The sequence below is a fragment of the Mustela erminea genome, chromosome 8, assembly GCF_009829155.1.
Source record: "Mustela erminea isolate mMusErm1 chromosome 8, mMusErm1.Pri, whole genome shotgun sequence".
Taxonomy (NCBI): domain Eukaryota; kingdom Metazoa; phylum Chordata; class Mammalia; order Carnivora; family Mustelidae; genus Mustela; species Mustela erminea.
Genome location: NC_045621.1, coordinates 583,021 through 602,873, shown reverse-complemented (window position 1 = coordinate 602,873; position 19,853 = coordinate 583,021). Strand labels below are relative to the sequence as shown.

The following is a 19,853-nucleotide window of genomic DNA, read 5'->3' as shown; positions in this document are numbered from 1 at the left end:
AGTCGGGCTGGAGGGGGTCAGTGGGTCTTTCATCTGGGCTCAGACAGGGCAGAGTCCGCAGCCATGTAAGGAAGGTATTGGGGTTCACAAGTGTATGTGGTAGCATGTTCGGTGGCTGGAGGGCAGGGGGGTCCTGATGTTCCGTTCCCTGCACAGGTATTGGGTTACTTAGGGGCCGGGTCCTTCCCACAGGAGAGTCGTGGGGAGAGGAGGGGGCGGCCGGGAAGACGGGACCCAGCGGCCAGTCGGGTGTTCCTCCTGCACCCCCCGCCACCGACCCAACAATGATAATAGTAGTTTTGCATTCAAATGATCCATAATAATAACTAACATTATTAAGTGCTAACTAATGTGTCATAAAGTGTTCTTAACTCACTACATGCATTTTTTTCATATGATGCATCAACTCTAAGTAGGGTATAATATCATTATCCCTATTTTTTGTACAGATCAAGGTTATGGGGTAAAAGAAGTTGCCTGAGTTGGATAGATACATAGTATCAGTCTGCATCAGAGTTCAACAAAATACAAACGTAATCAATGACCAACTCGGAGAAAATAATGTCTCTCAGTCTTCCAAGATAGAAAGTGAACAAAGCAGAGTGGATGGTCCTCTGGTACTTTGCATCCACTGAGACACAAATCAAAGTTTTTTATGTGTCTCAGCACACAAGTTATTCCTTTAACAAAAAAGATTATTTCACGATAAGGCTAATGGCAGTTACTTTGTGTAGTTTTGTATCAGAACTGCTGAAGGAAGAATAATTTCTTATTTGCTTGAAACAGTCTGCCCTAAACCTGCTTTTGTCCGTTAGGTGTGTGAATACCCGTGCGTCCAGTCACAATGCGGCCTAGAGCACTCTCTTGCCGTCCTCTCACGGGAAGGGGCAGATAGAATTTATTTAACTTGTAAAAATTTAACAAATACAGGTAGAGCAGTCATCAGATGGAGCAATTGCCTTCCAAGACTTAGATGTAACTGGCGATAATCACGAATGATAGTTCTCAAGGAAAACAACGCAGAGGTCTCCAGCCCTGAAATCTGGAATCTGATACGCATCATGCCTGCTTGATGCTGAAGCTTTTCTCCCTGTCTTTTGTTGCTTTTTTTTTTTTTTTTGGCCTGTTCCTTCCCTTCTGGATTAGCCTCCCAGCCTTGCTCTGTCCGCCCATCCTTCCCTCTCCTGCTCTCACGCTCGCTTAGATCACAAGAGTATCTTCGGGATTGGTCCAGAGGAAAATCCTGATCTTAACTAAGGTAAATTCCTGAATCAGAACAAGGGAGTTTGAAAAGCTGATCCAGTGAAAGGGGAAAAACTTGATGTTTAAAACATTTTCCCAGGAATTTGAGGGCTATTACCTGTCCTTGTTTGGTAAACCGAGTCAGTTAAAGGCATTCACATGTAAAGCATGTGGTGGAGGCGTCACGTGGGGAGAAGCTCAGAGTTCTTAAGGTCGGTCGAGCCCCGCATCGGGCTCTCTGCTCAGCCGGGAGCCTGCTTCCCTTCCTCTCTCTCTGCCTGCCTCTCTGTCTACTGTGATCTCTGTCAAGTAAATAAATAAAATCTTAAAAAAAAAAAAAAGAAAGACTTCACTTCTTAACAGTGGTGTCCTGGGGATCTAAAGAAATGATCTGAGAGGTTTAACCACAGGTATTTATGACCATTTTTAGAGGACGGTCCTAATATATGTAGGAAAAGGCACCTCCTGACAGAGTAAGGGTCGGCAGTGTTACGTGCCTGAGCGAAATAGTTTTGGTAAGAGGGTAAGTGTTTTTGGAAGCAGTGCCTTTGTCCACACTCCCTTGAGTGTGGTGATCCCATGCCTAGGACGGCTGATAAAGTCCTTCTGCAAAGACTGGGTTGACATATAATTTTACTTAAAATTACAAATCCTGTCACTGGGACCAATTAAAACAAACCCAGGTGTTCCCACTCTATGCAGGGGAGAGAGATACTTCTTAAGTACTTGTCAGGTCCCCGAACGCGACAGGTGATGGTGCGAGTGTGTCATTGTGTCTGTCTGAGAGCTCAAGACACCAGGGAGAAGGCGCCGGGGTGGTTCAGTCAGTTAAGCGTCCGCTTGGCTCAGGTCACGATTTCTGCCTACTTTCCTAGTTCGTAGATACGGCAGCTCGAATCCAAAACCAGAGGTGGGAAGACCTGTGCCCTCTGCCCTACAGTTTCTACCGTTTTCCTGTCTTTTTCCACCCCCCCCACCCCATTCAAGTCCCTACTGTTATTTGTTTGTTTGTTTGTAACTGCTGTTACCTACGGCCGAAAGCAGCCTGTTCAGTGAGGCGACGGACTTGCCCCAGAAGGACACGTGAGAGCTTTCCTCAAATCGTCTCTATCACGACGCGCCTTGAGCTGCTTTTATCTTGTGCTGATTGTCATCACCTCCTCTTCCCTCCGAGATGACCAGGTTATCACTGCTCAGAAAGCCTGCTGGCGGGGAAACCGCTCACGAGGGAGACAAGCACACGTAGTCCTACCGCCCAAGTTGCAAGCCGCCCCAGCAGGGCAGGAAGATTCATGTGAAGTGACCACGTAGACCTCAGGACGCGCTGGAGCTTTTCTTTTCCTCCAAAAAAAAAAGAAAAGAAAAGAAAAAAGAAAAAAATACAAGATCAATGTATTAGGTACCTGGGGACCATTCCATAGGATGAATAGGTTTTATTTTAGGTTATCCTAACTTTTGTTAAAGAAAAAACATTAATTCTCTACAGTGATTATTTTTTTCTCTTTATTAGGAAAAAATCCTAGTGTAGTGCACAGATTCTACGCTTGAGTTTTTTGGGAAATCATCTCATTTCTTCAGTATTTTGCATTTTCAGGACCGCGTTGTCCTCAGAGGCGGTGGGAGAGGCGGTCAGGTTAGGAAAGCGTTTCACTCCGGCAGGGAAGGCCTCCTGCACCGCGTCAAGCGTGACAAGGCGTTTTTTCCTTTAACACATCCTGGCCCAGTGAAGGCTGAAGTTCAGAAAAAGTGCCTGACACAACAATTTAGCAGGAAAGAAAGCTATTTTAAAAGTCTTTTGGGAACATGTTTGTGAAACAGGAAAAAACATACAGTGGAGCTGATAATAGCCCCGTGAAGTTCAACTCCCTGAAGCCGACCTGCCTCTGTCCTCCGGGGATGCTCTTCCCAAGCCGCGGTGCTCACTAAGCTCAGCTCAGCAGCCAGCGCCTTCCTGTGCCACAGCTTTTGTGCTGGAAAATCTATTTTTAAATTACAACCCAGACTTAGTCACAGGAGTAAATAATTAAAAATAAGACGTGCTCGGTATGTGCAAGACGGCGGCAGGCATGGAGCCCGTCCTGAGAGTCTGCGCCCGGCAAAGGTCCCCGTGACTCAGCCGGTTTCCACCCTTAATTCCCCAGAGAATCTCGAGTCCCGCAGGCCGGCACCTGCCCTCACACAGTCTCTGCTCGTGCCGGACCCATGCCCTGTTTCCTAGTCCCTTGTCCCTAAAACTCTGCCTCCGTGCTCGGTCAGCACGTCCTAACGCCGAGCTCCGTGCACACGGGTGTTTGGAAAGCGCTCTCGGTGCACTCACACACCAGCTCAGGTGCCCCGAGTGCTCCCTTGCCTGCCACAGTCCTTCTGGACGGTCCGGCCGGCCGCTACCCTCCTCTGTGCTCATGGGAGTGAACTTTCCGTCTCAAGGTCCTCCCTTCATGGATTTCCAGAATCGTCTGCACAAACTCCCAGGCACTTTCTTCTTCAGAAGGTCGGGTCTGTACTCAGGTACTGTCCTAACCCTAACCTCTTCCTCTGCTGTCCCCCCGTCTTAGTGGTTGGACCTTATGCAGATGTTCACGGTAGAATCTGGGGAATCTGCTCAGGTTTCTTACACTCCTGAAAGTCTCTTCCAGTTGAGTATTCTCCGTGTCTCTGCTAAATGCCCCTTCCTGTGCCCATCATCCTTACTCTTGGTTCTGGGCTTCATGATGATTTTCTCGCCTCCCTTGCTTGCGAGTCACTACAGCGCTCTAATCTCTCCACAGCTATCTTGTTGCCGTCTTTGAGTTGACCCTCCTGCTTCCTTCTTTCCTTCTTTCAAGATTTTATTTATTTATTTGATGGAGAGAGAGCAAAAGCAGGGGAGCAGTGGAGGTAGAAGCAGGCTCCCCGCTGAGCAGAGAGCCCGATGCGGGGCTCGATCCTGGGACCCTGAGATCATGACCTGAGCCGAAGGCAGTCCCTTAACCCACGGAGCCGCCCCGGCGCCCAATCCTCCTGCTTTCTGAGATGAAAAACTCATCATAGTGCTCTACTACTACTACTATTAGTATTTTTTTTTGTAGCGGCATTAACAGGTCTTTGGGATACTTGTTGCTCCTTAGGGTGGTGCATGTGGCCGGCGTCACTGATGGGTCAGAGCCTCTCGCTGAGGCCAGACTCAGGATTATCGCTGCGAATCACAGCCACAGCATATCAAAGTGGACTTTTTTCATGATGAAATCTTGAAAACCAGAACACCAAATCTAGATTTTTCTAGGTGGAAATCTCTAGCTTAGAACAATAAACAAAAACTCCTCAGTGTGGTAGAAAATGCCGTCTCTGACTTGCCTCCCCGGAAAGCCTCATCTCTCTGTACCTGCGTCTCGCACGCTCCCGGAGCATCAAGTGCTGATTGTAAAACCTCCACTGGAATGTCCTGGTCTCTGTGTCTCTCTTGCTCTTTCCACACGGCTGTGAGACACACGCACCAACCACTCCCATGTAAGATGCATCACTCATCTGATCAACACTAAAAATATTTATTGATGACCGAGGACACTGCATTATCCGTATTTGTTCATGCCTTTCTTCTCTACAAGGTTTTAACCAACTCTCAGAGCCAAAACTGCACCATTTCTGGGTCCCCAGCAGTTAGCATTGCTTTTGGAAAACCTTGGGTTCCAGATGGCGGTTTGGACGAATGAACACGTGAATGAATGTGTTCAAAAAACACGAAGACGGAGTGTTTCATGTTGAAAGAAATAGAGATCCTGTAAAGAAACGAACTCTGGCACGGCCAGGGCGCCCGGAGGCTCGGCTGGTTAAGTGTCCGACCTCGGCTCAGGTCCTGACCGGGCATCCTGGGACCCCGGCCCCGTCGGGCTCCGGCCCAGCCTGGGGCCTGCTCTCCGTCTCCCTCGCCCCTGCCTCGCTCCCTGCAAGCTCCCTCGCCCTCTCAGGTAAATGAGTGGAAGCTGGTTCGACACTGTTGGCTCCTTTACAAAGGTAACGGGCATGTGGCTAACTTCAGACAATGTGTGCATTTACCTGAGACGCACGACCCGTCTCGCCCGCACTCTTTCCTCGTTTCCTTCACTGAGGAACAGCTTCACAGAAGGGAGGCAGTGGGGTGCGAGTTTTTTAACTTGGGTTGATTTCTAAGAACGCACTAAAGTTCCTTATTTTTTCTTGCTAACACTCCCATTTGTTGTTTCTTTGTTAGTGTTTTGTAATAACACGAATTAAATAGGTCACAAGTGGAATCAAATATCGACAAATTTTCTGTGTATAAATTGTCAGTTTTCCCACCCCTGTAAGAAAAAATAAAATAAGACTGTAGAAATGTAAATAAAAGAAATTACTGACAGGAGAAAAGAAATAAACAATTATAAATTCTTTTAAACCTAAGGAATATTTTCTAAGTTTATCACAATAGCTTTTGCCTCAATTATGTATGGTGGTTAATTTTTATAAGCTAAAATTTTTATCTCAAAAGAAATACAATGTTTTTTGTGTATAAGCTGGGAAGTAGTTTCCAAAAGCCAATTTCAAGGAAAATGTACTTTTCCTTATAAATAAGACAGTTCTAAACATGTAAAATAGAGTTAATACTCCCTTCTTTTTATTGCCAAATAATATCCGTAGTATCGATAGATCACATTTTGTTTATCCATCCATTAATTCATGGACTTTTAGTTGTTACCAACTTTCCAGCTATTGAAATTAATGTTGCTATGAATATTCACGTACAAGGTTTTTTTGGACATTTCTGTCGTACATAGATATACATATATACCTTTGTGTATATGTTGTAATTTCAGGGTCCTGTGGCAATTCTAGGGTTAACGTTTGAAGAACTGTTCAACTGTTTTCCAAAGTGACTACATCATTTTTCACTCCCACCAGCGAAGTAAAGTTACAGTCTCTCTATATCTTTCCTACACTTACAATTGTCCCCCTTTCTAGTACAGCGATCCTGGTGGGTCGGAAGTGGTAACACTATGGTTTTGAAGTGCACTTCCCTATAACTAACGATGTTTGAACATGTTTTCCATAGACTTGGCCGTATGTGTATCTTATGCAGAGAAATGTCTTTTCAGGTCCTTTGCCCGTTTTTTTTTTTTTAAATTAATTAATTAATTATTTTTCCCTTTGCCCATTTTTTAATTGCATTGTTCTTCTTTTCATTATTGAATAATTAAAGTTCTTCATATATTCTAGATATAAGTCCTTTATCAAATATGTGACTTTTAAATCTTTTCTCCTGTGATTTGTCGCTTCATTTTCTTGATGCTATCATTTCTTCACAAAAGTTTCTAATATTGATGTAGTCGAACATCTATTTTTTTGTTATTTGTGCTTTTGGTATCATATCTAAAAGCACATTGCCTAACCCAAGGTCACAAAAATGTATTCATACATTGTCATATAAGAGCTGCATTTCTCTCTAATTTTTCATAAATATTCTCATTTATCTGTTTGTCAGAGAGAAAGCAAGAGCACAAGCAGGGGAGCAGCAGGCTGTAGGAGGAGAAGGTCCTCGCTGAGCAAGGAGCCCAGTGTGGACTGGATCCCAGGACCTGCTCCAGGCAGACACTTAACTGACTGAGCCATCCAGGGGTCCCATTATTTTTTGAGCTAGCTATAAATATCTTGCTGTAAGCACATACTAGTTATGGACTATCCAAGAGCATATACTGCAAAGTCTATTTCAGATTTTAGAAAAAGCAATCACTTCATAGATATACTTTGGGGAGAAAAGCTTCTGAACTCCTATTGGCTGGGCTTCTGATATACTTTGGGAATGAATAACAATGTCTTGCTTTGGTGAAAAGGAAAATAATCTGTAGATGTTTAGATTACAGTGGAGAGAGTTTTAAGTCCTCTCACTTTACAGGTCAGGAAACAGAGGCCTAGCAACGTCACTACCTGAGAATATTCGGGCTCGGTAAGTTAGGCAAAATGCAAAATGGAATCTTCTTGATCTCTCCACCACACCAGAATTTCTAAAAATGTTGAAAATGTTTTGGAGACAAAATTCCAAGTCAATCCTGTTTAGCATAAAATATAACTTTCTGGCTACATTGATGAGGAAGTACATTATTATAGCTATTTTGGGTGTGGCCAGTTTCAAAGGCTCTAATAATGTCATCAGATTCTCCACCAATCTCTAGCTCTGACTGGCTTCTTATTTTAAAAAATATATATATATATATATATATATTTTTTTTTTTTTTGGTTGGAAGGATGCATTAGGATATACCTTCTCCTACTTGCTTTGCAACTCCCAGAAAAAGGAAGTCTTCCCTGATAACACTAATAGAAAACTCCTAGAGAGAATACTAATGATGTAGCTTGACCATGCTTCCACGCCCAAACAAACCCAAACCAGAGGACTGTGCTAATCTGACCAGGTTTCAGTGACTTCCTACCTCTGGGACCAGGAAGACAGACTGACTCGAACCACAGGGAATGGATTCTCTGCTGGAAAGAGGGGTTCATTGTATCAGGGAAAAAAAGCAATTATGCTGGATCAACAGTATCACAGAGTTCTTGTGCTTCCCAAATGCTGAGATATGCTAGGAGGTACCGTATAAATTTGATTTTTTAAGAAAAATTGAAAGCCCCAAATCATAGAAATACAGTGTTGATGATGAGCTATTCTGTTAAGTTAAAATTCCAGGAGAAGTATATGTTTTCTGATTTTATTGCCTTTGGAAGAAAACATGTTTTCACATAGAATTTGACTCCTGACTTTGTGAAAGGGGAGTAGGTGTAAAGCTCGTAGCCAAAGAGCTGGAAAGATACGTTTTGTTTCTGTGCCCTCCGAGCAGCAATTCTTTCCATATTAGATCTCCTGGAGGGAGTGTTTCCATCAAGTACAAAGCTGTTTTTCAGTCTCCCCCCACCTTTTACTAATTGGGCTGAGATTTGGCCACTTGCCTCTTTCAAATAAAAAGAAGGTGACCGAAATCACCGGAAAATGGCTAATCATGCCCACAATGGGAAAATTATTCCCAAGAGTACGTACTTCAGAGTGTAAAATGAAGTCCCGAATTTAATCACAATTTTATCTGTCTTTAATGGCTATTCAGCTATTCAACCTGGAATGTTCGTTAGATAAGCAAGTAAGCATAGAGTCAATATTTTTTTGTTGTTGTTCCAATACAGTATTAGCAAATGCTATTATAGTCAACCTAAAATTAATCTCAAATTTGGGAGATTTTATTACTTGTTTTTAATTGGATTAGCATGTTATATTCTTTAAGATGTGAATATTTGATTAAAATGTAGATAAACAACTTGCTAGATCTTTAGTTTATGTAAGTTCAATATTGGGAAATATGCAGTTATGTTAACTAAATGGACTTCATATTTGGGAATATTCTTGTTACCATTCACTTTATTTGATATTCTCATAACTGATGTAAATGACAGAATAAAACTGAGCATATTATATCTAGAGAAGATAAACTCACAATGCATATGACCACCCCTTGAAATATAGGGTAAATTTTCATTTATGATGCTATAGAAATTGTGGCAAATAACTCAAAAACATGTATAATCTTGGTTATGTTTCTAAAAGTTTTAATGTGATATTATAATAATAGTAATAACAATAATATCTAACTTTACTAAGTTCTAAAAGGTCTGTGTACTTTATCTCATTTTATTTTCACAATAGCCTCTGCTATTGTAGCTGTTTTGCTAGTGAGAAAGCTATTCTTACAGAAGTTGTTTAACGTGAAAGTGTGAGGTTGGGTTGGGTTTTTAAATCAGAATTTGTAACCAGTAAAACTCCTGCCTCTACTTATCACAGTTGTCCCTCTATTAGGCTAATTATTAAGTATCAGGTGGATGTTACTTTATTTACTTTATTATCTCCGTGGAAAAGGGAAATTGTATCATTGGTCAGTAGGCAATATTTATATGTTCTTAGCACGTGGAATTTAATAGTTGTAGTTAAACTCAGATGTCGCTTCAAAATAAAATAGTTTTTGGAGGTTCTTATTGACTTTTTAAAATTGACTATTAGATGTGTTTTTATATACTAAGTCATTCACAAGATTTTGATGAATTAACTGTAATAATCTTTCTTGCTATTTCATTGGTTACCTTGTTGAGTTTATGCATTGTTGAATCATTCCTTAACATGTCCTATAATTTTTGGAGCTGTATAATTTAATTATTATTACTTTTTTATCTGTGTCATTTCCTGTTAAAGGCAAAAGATATGAAAATCCAATGTATCCCAAACTCGTAAATAGTTGGCTTCCAGTCCCAGGAGCATTGAGGCTGTTGTAATGTTGATGACAGTGAGTGCACATTGGCTTAGATGAAAATCAGACCCCACTCTGAAGAAGTCTGGCAAGGAGGCTTATGAAGAAGTATGTTTGCTTTTCTAATTTCAGTTTTCTGCAGTGGAGAGGAGAGAGCTAGACTTACCCCAAACAGCCTTTCAAAAGTAAGAATAGCTCTAAAAAGAAGCATTATATGAAGAGCTGAAATCAAAACGTAATCCTTTTGGCCTAGATACATTTTCCTGAATTCTCATGTAGCAAAAGAAAAAATCATGGGTCTACGTTCCAATGTCTTAGATTCAAACTCAAAGTCTTTTGGGCAGTTAGAAGGAGGAGACCTAGGGAAAGTCCTGAGCCAGAAAAAAACAGCATCAGAAAGGCTTGGTTTTGAGGATATTTGGATTTGGGTTAGTTTGAACAAAACTGTTCCTCCTGCCTTTTACATGAATTTTGAACCCTTACCCAAGGCTTAAATAATCTTATTCCACTCTTTCACTTTACAAACAAGATACCTGGGAAGGTATGTTACTTCCTCAATCTCACCGAATGGCTTATACTGGCTGAGGCCTGGGACTAACTTCCTGTCTTAAATGTTGGTGAAATCATCTCTCTTCAGAACCTTATGAATGAGTCCTTGAATATAACATCCCCATTCTCTAACTTGATAAGTATTTTTGTTGAGGAATCTTAACGTATACTCACGCCCATCTTCCTACACAAGTAGGTGAAAGTAGATGCTCAAAAAATACGGTAAGATGATTAATTGAATTTCCAGAAGTATTTCTTAAATTAAAATGCATGTGATTTTTTCTTGGCACCTTACCAGAATGGCAAATCTGAATTGTAAAGCTGTTTACTCATGTAAGTTTAAAAAAAGTAAAATATCCCAACTTTACTAAGAAAAAGAATCAAAAGAAATTGCATGAGAAACCATAAAAAAAGTTTGATAAACGAAAGTGAAATGAAACGTGGTTAGACAAAATAACTGGATAAGCGAAACAGAAATGTATCCTGCACTACTTTCTAAATCTTAATTGTCCAAAAAATGACTCAGTTCTCTGAGTCAATATAATTTGGTCAAAGGGCTTTAGATTTAGATTCGGAAAATCTATGTTCTTAGCGTGGGATCAGCCTGAAGCATCTGTGCGCCCTTGGCCAAGTCACTAAGATATGGATAGGATATGAAGTACTAGATTGACGTTGCTATGACTAATTGAAATCACAGAATAATAAAGATAGTAACAACAGCTACTCCTCACTGGGGGTTTACTATAAGTTCTTCACATCTACCGTATGACTGAACACTAAAACAACGAGTGATGATACAAATTCTTGGCAACATTGGAGCCACTGTCTGTGCGCTCCTTCCCCCGCCAGAAGTGGTGTCTCTGACTCCAGCACCGTCTCTCAGGAGCGTGCAAAGGGAGCTGAAGACCGAGGTCTGATTTTCTAGTTGGGTAAGCCCAGGAGAAAGGTTGCGATGATTTTCTTAAAATCACCTAACAATTCAGGAGCAGTTGCAAGATGTGATCTTTGCACCATGAAAAATGTATTCTCAAGTTAGGAAGGATGACTAGCCAGTTGCGAAGCAGAAAGTCACCACTTACGTGTGACGGGAAAATGTAATTTCGGACCAAGTAAAGTTGTTCAGTATGGCTGTAACAAATTGCCACCGATGAATTATAATAAATGCCACACATTTGTTGCATCACAGCTCCATAGGTCAGGGGTCCTGTGGGCTTGGCTAGTGTTCCTGCTGCGAATCTTACAAGGCCCAAATCAAGGAATTCTCTTCTGGAGGCTCTGGGAGAAAATGTACTTCCTGATCCATTCAGGTTGTTGACAGAATTGAATTCCTTGAGGTTGTAGAGCCGGGGTCCCGATCTCCCGGCCGGCTGTTAATCTGAGAGCCTCCTTTATCTCCTAGAGGCTTCTTCCCGGTCTCTGGACATGGGCTCTCCAGCCAAGCCGCCAACCGTGCCGTAGGCCTTCTGCTTCCTCTCCTCCCATTGCATCCCCGTGGCTGACTGTTCAGCTTCCTCTCCTGCTTTGAAGGGCTCAGGTGATGCGTCTAGGCTACCAGGATGCTTCATGGTAATCTAGCATAATCCTCCTGTTTACGGTCCCTAACCTTGAGACAGCAGGATCTGGGGATTAGGGCATGGAAGTACTTGGGGCTGATGATTCCGGCTGCCACAGAATTCTTCTGTCTGCACCACTGATTCTGAACTCCAGCTCCTTACGAGAATCACCTCAGAAACTTGGAGAGAATGTTCTCGCTAGACCCCAATCGGTATGAACTGAATCCAAATTTCTTGGAGTAGAATCCAGTCAATGACCCTTTTAAGGTGTCAGAAATTATAATGTGCTTCATAGGGCTGAGAGCACCCCCAAACACCAGTTTCTTCAACCTAATTAAATTCATTGTGTACATAATTCATTCAAACACACTTTTGATTTATTCTCTTTATGCCTAGGGTTTGGAGTTATAGAGGCTGACACAATGCACATCCTATTTTTACTGCGCTCACAATCTAGTGGCATAAATAAAGACACAAAAAAGGAATTACAGCATTAAAAGATACATTTTATTAATTTTTTTAAGTATTATTTGTTTATTTGTCAGAGAGAGAGCACAAGCGTGGAGCGGCAGGCAGAGGGAGAAGCAGGCCCCCCGCAGAGCAGAGAGCCCGATGCGGGGCTTGATTACAGGACTCTGGGATCATGACCTGTTACAGGACTCTGGGATCATGACCTGAGCCGAGGGGCGGTCCCCTAACCAACTGAGCCACCCAAGTGCCCTAAAGGATATATTTCAAAACAGATTTAAAATAGATTTTCGGGGGTGCCTGGGTGGCTCAGTGGGTTAAAGCCTCTGCCTTCGGCTCAGGTCATGATCCCAGGGTCCTGGGATCGAGCCCCACATCAGGCTCTCTGCTCAGCAGGGAGCCTGCTTCCTCCTCTCTCTCTGTCTGCCTCTCTGCCTGCTTGAGATCTCTGTCTGTCAAATAAATAAATTTAAAATAAAATAAAATAAAGTAAAATAGATTTTTGAATCATTTGCTGTGGGAGTTCTGAAGCATTTATTGTTCCTGGGAACATGACAGACTCTTTTGCTTGAGTCATATTTGATAGGGTTTTGTTTGTTTGTTTTTTTGTTTGTTTTTTCCTGTAGTAAGCTCTGTTTTCAACGGGGGGTTTGCACTCATGACTTCTAGATCACGAGTCACATGCTCCTCCAACTGGGCCAGCCAGGTGCCCCCTTGGTAATTATCCTTAAAATAGTCTGACAGGGGCACCTGGCTGGCTCAGTCCATTAAGCAAAGTTCAGGTCATGATCTCAGGGTCCTGGGACCCAGCCCGGTGTTCGGCTCTGCACTCACCAGGGAATCTGCTTAAGGATTCTCTCTCCCTCTCCCTCTGCCCCTTCCCACCTCTCTCTCACAGAAAAAAGTAAATAAATCTTTGAAAAAAAAAAATAGAATAGTCTGGTAGTACTTAGAGACAGAGGAATATGAATGAGTCCAGGTTTGAGCATGGTCCAACGAGGCTGTGGTATTCATGGTGTGCTCCCCAAAATTTCAGGCCAAGAATTTCCTTAAAGCCTTCCTAAAAATCCAGATTCCCAGTTCTCCCCCAAAGATCCTGATGCAGAGGGACCGCTGTGCGGCCTACAACTTCTAACGTGGTCAGCGACGTTCTCATAGCGATTCTCATGCAGACGACCCACGAGCCCACAGTCTGAGGAGCAGACAGACAGACAGACAGACACACAAAACCCTGCGGAGCTCTATGCTCCGTCAGTGACTCGGTTCTGAAAACTATGGAAGCCCCAAGTGATACTATTTTAAAAAAAAAAAAAAAACCTTATATTTGAGTTTCTTACATCAGTAACAGATATTTAGGAAGAGGTCCTTACGTTTTAATTTTCTTACTGCTTCATGTATTGAAAGTGTTAAGGACATTATAGGCCAGAATGGGGGTAGTGACTTAAAACCTTGTACTGTATATATTTCTTAAAGATTTCATTGAAAGTAAAGACAGTAATTTGCAAGGATAATTCTAGCAGAAACACTTAGGTTTTGACTAAAACAAAAACACCAAGGCAGTGAGGAGAAAATAGAAGGTAGCCCCGATCTCACACTTCGACATTTTTCCTCAGTGGCACAATCTCTCACACAGCGTACGGCAGAAGCTTCCATCTGCTTCCAGGTGTGGAGGAGGGCTGGGGTGGAGGAGGGCTTGTTCCCTATTTTGATTCAGAAAGGTAGCACGAGACGAACCGTAGGAGACTCTTGATCGTAGGACACCAACTGAGGATTATGGGGTGGGTCGCTGAATGCTGCACTATATGTTAATTAATTGAATTCAAATTAAAAATAGAAATATATGTGTTGAATATGCTATAGGGGAAAGGTGTGCACTAAATAGAAAATCCTCAAATGAGGTACATGAGATTCGTGCCCCTGTGAGCCCACTTTGCAGTGGCGGGATAAGTAAGGTGGAAGAAAACGTGGCAGAGGCCCCCGAAATCCAAGATATTTGGGAAATGGAGAGGTGGGAGTTGTTTGGTTCTGTTTTCCTCAATCTTGGAGCAAACATACACTTTTAGTATCAGGGTTAGGTAACTCAACTAAAACTAAGACCTGTTACAGAGAAAAGCACATTAATAAAAGTGTGTACAGGAATAATACAATTTTTAGAAAATAAGAAGCAGGTTTGTCATGTACTGCTATGCATTTATAGGATTTAGGTTTTTGTGTTCTGATAACTTAGTACTGATTAAGTCACACTGAGTTGTAATTTTGTATGCAGAATAAAACATGCTTTTACACTGAAGCAAGCAAAAAAGATTGGTTGAAAGTTTTGGACTTGGAAATGTAGATCCATGAAAAAGGTCTTGTAGTACAGTCAGTGGCGTCTTAGGAAATGAAACCAGGAGATTACATAAGTCCTGAGGGACGAGGAAGCTGTATTTCAAAAGTTCTTTGAGGTTTTACAATATTCTTCATCTTCAAAGTTCTTTGATGGAATAAATCATTTTTACTTTATGTTGGTGATTCTTGGGCCAAACAATGAAGACAATTTAGAAATAAACTACTATTTTATTCCATGTGTACAGTAAAGAAAATTATTTTGTTTCTAGTAATAGAACCCAAACTTCCACTTTAATTTTGAGACGTGGAAATACAACGGTACCGCCAGGTTCCGTGAGGCTCGCGGTTAGAGCAACGGCCGGTAAGGACTGGGAGCGCCGGTGGGTTACAGATTCGCTTCAGAGTTTAAGTGAGAGCTTTCTTAGTTTGGAACAAGCCCTTTTCCTACTAAACAAATCTGAGGACACTTGGGAAAACCCACAGGCAGATTTAGTCATTTAACGTGACCCTCATGGCCCCCTTCCTCTCTTAATGGGAACTACTGCGTCTCAGGAGACACACGCACTCGGCTGTCAGTCGATTATTTAACAAGATCTGGAAGACATTTACTATGATTTGTCTGCGAGCTTTGGTCAGTTAGCGTCAAAGATATTTTAGCAGGGGCACCTGGGTGGCTGAGTGGGTTAGTCCTCTGCCTTCAGCTCAGGTCATGATCTCAGGGTCCTGGGATGGAGCCCCGCATCGGGCTCTCTGCTCAGCGGGGAGCCTGCTTCCCCCTCTCTCTCTGCCTGCCTCTCTGCCTACTTGTGGTCTCTCTCTATTAAATAAATAAATAAAAATCTTAAAAATTATTTTAGCAAAGATGGATGTGGAATAAGCTAGAGAGAGAGGGGCCCTTGCTGCAGGAACATACTAGAGGTCACAACAAAGAACCACGGAGTTAAAGCGAGGACACAGCTAGGTACAGTCACACACTCTGGGGACGGCCGGGCCATGGCTTCTGCCGGCCGGACATGGGGTCTAAACCGTCTTCAGGCGTGTCCTCAGGTGGTAGCTGCACACCCAGGCACAGGCCTCCATTACTGACCTTGGGAACGTTTGGGGAATGTGCTGATGGCTCTGTCACTGCCCCTCAGCACGTGGGTCTGCCGCAAGGAAAGCTGGTCAGTCGTTTGTCGGGGGTGACTCACAGGAGCGGGATGACCACGTGAAAGGGTCATCGTTGGATGTCATGGAGCGCAGGGGCCAGCATGGGTCTGGGCACGGCCCCCTAAACCTGGGCTGGTCCTCGATGACACCGGGCTGCAGACGGCCCTGACTCGGTGCTGCACGTGTGCATACGGCAAAAACCCACCTTGTGACGGGTAAGACCTTCTCCAGATCACGAAGGAACGGGGTGAAGAGGCAAGCCATGAAAGCACAATAGCTTCGTTGGGAAATATTTCCTGAAATGAATAAAATCTTCTTAAATTGCGGGGCCAGAGTAATCCAGTAAACACAGAGAGGTTTTTTACTGACATGCTTTTCGGAACTCCCAGATTAGATGAGCGGTGCAAATACCTACAGGTGTCGGGTGAAATGTTTTCTCAAACATACAGGGTTTGGCAAAACTCCAAACATGGTTCTGAAGCACTTTTTTGAGCCTAGGCCTGTATTATAGTTAGTTTAATCCTGACTCACGTGTAAATCATCAAAGCAATGTTTCATAAAAAACTAAAAAACTTCCAAATAGAATAATACTTGTGGACATTCTTATTGGTGTATTTCTGGATCCCATACATCCCTATACAAAGAAATGTGAATTACCAATGCTTTAAGTTTGGCTTCACCTTTATAAAGACTTCCACAGTCAGTACAGCAAACTACCGTTTATTCAATACCCAGTCACAGACCTTGAAAAATAGTTTTCAGCACACTGCTTTTTAAGAAAGTAAAAATGCTTATATAAGACCTTTTTCCCCCTAATTTTTACTGTTATTTCCCCTAATTTATAGATTCCAACACTATCAAAAGCCTTCTAATAGAAGAAACGGCAGTTATTTAAAATTTATGATTATTTTTCTTGATTCTAAGTTTAAAATCCTAAAGTAATTTTTGGTTTAATTTTTTTATTCATTCACTCATTTATTTGCATAGCAAATGTACATTAACCGCCAGTCACCAAAGATACAGGGAGTGAGCGGACATGGTTCCTGGCTTGAGAAACCATACCAGCCGAAGAAACGGGTGTATGTCACCAAGACTACTAACACGTCCTAACACGTTCTTAAAAAAGTCATTCCAAGGAAAATTAAACTAGTTTAACTTAAAATTTCAGTATCTTAGCTATCTTGGATGAATGGAAATTAATTTAACTTTCTCTGTATAATGGAAAACAACAAATATTTGTGAAAAAACTCAAATATATTGTAAGCAAAAGAGGTTTTTAAAAATTGGAATAGCTTAATAAAAATATTTTAATGGTGGTATTTTCTTTGAAAATTTCAATTTACCATGGAAATTTTATTGTCTCCTTGAAATAACATTAAATTATTACATCAATCAATATTTCAGGTCATGACCCTTGGATTTAAGGGATTCTTCAGGACAATGTCCAATATGATCCGAGGGAAAATGTAATTTGAGTCTGGAGACAGCTGTGTATGTAAGTATTAGAAAATTAGATTTTCTCAGGGTAAAATGTAATAAAAACTAAAATATCAACGCATTCATTACTAAATTACAAAAACTTTGATTCATTGTTTTCCTTCTGTTACAACATGTTTTTTAATATTGAAATTAATACAATGCCTCCTGATTTTTTTTTTAAGATCAACTAATAATAAAAACCAGTATAGCTGATAGAAGACAAAACGTTATTTGGAAGTTTGCTACAGTTAAGAAGAAAAGCTGTGTCTAGGTGAGTCCTTGGTGAGGGTAAACAATGACATAGAGTCCGTGCTCTAGAAACATGTGCTCCTGGTGCAAGTGATAATAAAAATAATAAATATTATTATTGGAAATGATTTTATGGAAATATTATTATGGAAATGATTTTTAAAGTCTTACTCTAACATTGGCCATGTAACAAAAATCATGACAAGTTTCTTAGCAATAAAGTGTAAGTTCATGGTTTTCTGGCAAATATCTATTGATTGGATTTCTTAAATCTCCCTTGCCTTGAAATATACTGCTTCCATGTTCAGTTAAATAAATATTATATTATGACTACATCATGATAACTTCTATCATAAAAGTCCTGTCAAAGTAGGTTGCTCATGGACCTTATAGTGAGTAAGCAAGCCCAGCAATGTTTGTTTCTAAGAATTAATCAGTTAGGGGTATTGTTTTAGAGGCCATTTTCGTTAGTTCAGAATTGTATCTACCATCAGAAATATTTAACAGAAATACTTTATGTAGTATTGCCCATTTCCTATAACTTTATTTTAATAACATAGATGGGGAATAACATAGATAGGGAAATCTTTCATTTCCTGATTAAAGATGAATTTCTATTACGTTATAAGGCCATTCTTGTGACACATGGTTGTTAATTCTCACGAAATTGTCCTGATTAACAATTTTCCCCTTAAATTATTGAAGAGTTGGAAAATTAAAAATGAGGTTAATCATTTATAGGAAATAAAGGTGAGCTTTATAGTAAGATATGTTACCAAATTTTGTGTTTCTATATTCTTGTGAAGCTCTTTATTTTGATACTTTAATCATTTTATTCCAATTTTGGTAAGGGCAAAGAAAGCAAGACGTTTTCTAATTTCTTAAAAATACATATGGAAGAAGCTTCTCTGTTTGTAAGACTAAAATGTATTTAGGCTCTTTAGTATATTAAGCCATATACTCTTTATTTATTCATTTCAGAGAAAGAGAGAGAGAGAGAGAGCGCGTGTGCGCACAAACGGGGGAGGGGCAGAGGGGAGCCTGGTGAGGGCAGGATCTGAGGGCCCCGGGGTCATGACCTAACCCAAAAGCAGATGCTTAACTGACTGAGCCACCCAAGCACCCAATGCTCTTAACATCTGTAATATATAAACTATCAATCAAATCCTTAAAGCAAAATTATTATATAGTTTTAAAATTTTATCATTGAGTACCACCTGCATTTTATAAATACTGATGAATTTTATTTCTTTCATCTCCGTTGCAGTTTGACTTACGTTGTGTAGCAAACTTCATTCTGGCTTCAGTGATGGAGAAAAAGCATATCCTGTATTTACTGCTAGTCTTGCCTTTCTTTACGGTAGGTATAAATTCCTGTAATGTAAATCCCTATTTATGATGATTTGTTTTAACTTCCAATTTACCTTTAATTAATAAGGATTCATAACAACAGAATGACATGCAGTTCTTGGATGCATAAGTCAAGTACATTTTAATCAACAAGCAATATTTTATTTTCTTTCAGTGCACGCGTTCAGGTTAATTCAAGGGAAGCCACGACGGGAGGCAGGGGTGGGAGGTGAGGGGGAGGTCGGTGACGGACTGAAGAGACGGCGGGCGGTTTGACCCAAGAATGAGGGGGCTCCGAAGGGTAGTCGCACGTACTAGGTCAGATATTTTCAGCAAGACCTGTTGATTCTGAGTTAGATCTATTGTAGTTATTTATTTATTTATTTAAGATTTTATTTATTTATTTGACAGACAGAGGTCACAAGTAGGCAGAGAGGCAGGCAGAGAGAGAGGAGGAAGCAGGCTCCCCGCTGAGCAGAGAGCCCGATGCGGGACTCGATCCCAGGACCCTGAGATCATGACCTGAGCCGAAGGCAGAGGCTCACCCTGCTGAACCCCCCAGGCGGCCCAGTTAGATCCATCTTCAAAGCGGATTCCAACCCGTTGGTTTTTCTCTCATTCTGCCCGCGGGTTAGTTTGCACTCACCGGAACCGTGCCCTGCTTTTAAATTAGTTTCCTGATCCATTCGTTCAAGTATTTAGTGTCTGTTTCCTGACAGGCCCTGATGTAAGCTTGGAGCAGGTGTGTCTGCGTGGCTGCACCCCTGCACCCCCCTGCACACCCCTGCATACCCCTGCACGCCCCTGCGGGCATCTGCAGGGAAGGAGGCTAGAGGTGGAGGCTAACGACCGACCTGCCGCTGTGCTGGAGGTCACAGTCCTTCATACACACCGTGTGCTGGAGGTCACAGTCCTTCATACACACCGTGTGCTGGAGGTCACAGTCCTTCATACACACCGTGTGCTGGAGGTCACAGTCCTTCATACACACCGTGTGCTGGAGGTCACAGTCCTTCATACACACCGTGTGCTGGAGGTCACAGTCCTTCATACACACCGTGTGCTGGAGGTCACAGTCCTTCATACACACCGTGTGCTGGAGGTCACAGTCCTTCATACACACCGTGTGCTGGAGGTCACAGTCCTTCATACACACCGTGTGCTGGAGGTCACAGTCCTTCATACACACCGTGTGCTGGAGGTCACAGTCCTTCATACA

The 19,853-nt window shown here is 41.8% G+C and overlaps 1 protein-coding gene across 1 annotated transcript in view; it reads left to right on the top strand.

Moving 5' to 3' along the window:
- Positions 1–19,853, top strand: part of CALCRL (calcitonin receptor like receptor) — a 73,305-nt gene that overhangs the window by 20,332 nt on the left and 33,120 nt on the right. The window contains 3 exon segments of the mRNA XM_032354107.1: positions 16,961–17,051; positions 17,218–17,306; positions 18,552–18,644. Coding sequence (XP_032209998.1) covers positions 18,594–18,644 — 51 coding nt within the window. The 5' untranslated portion in view covers positions 16,961–17,051; positions 17,218–17,306; positions 18,552–18,593.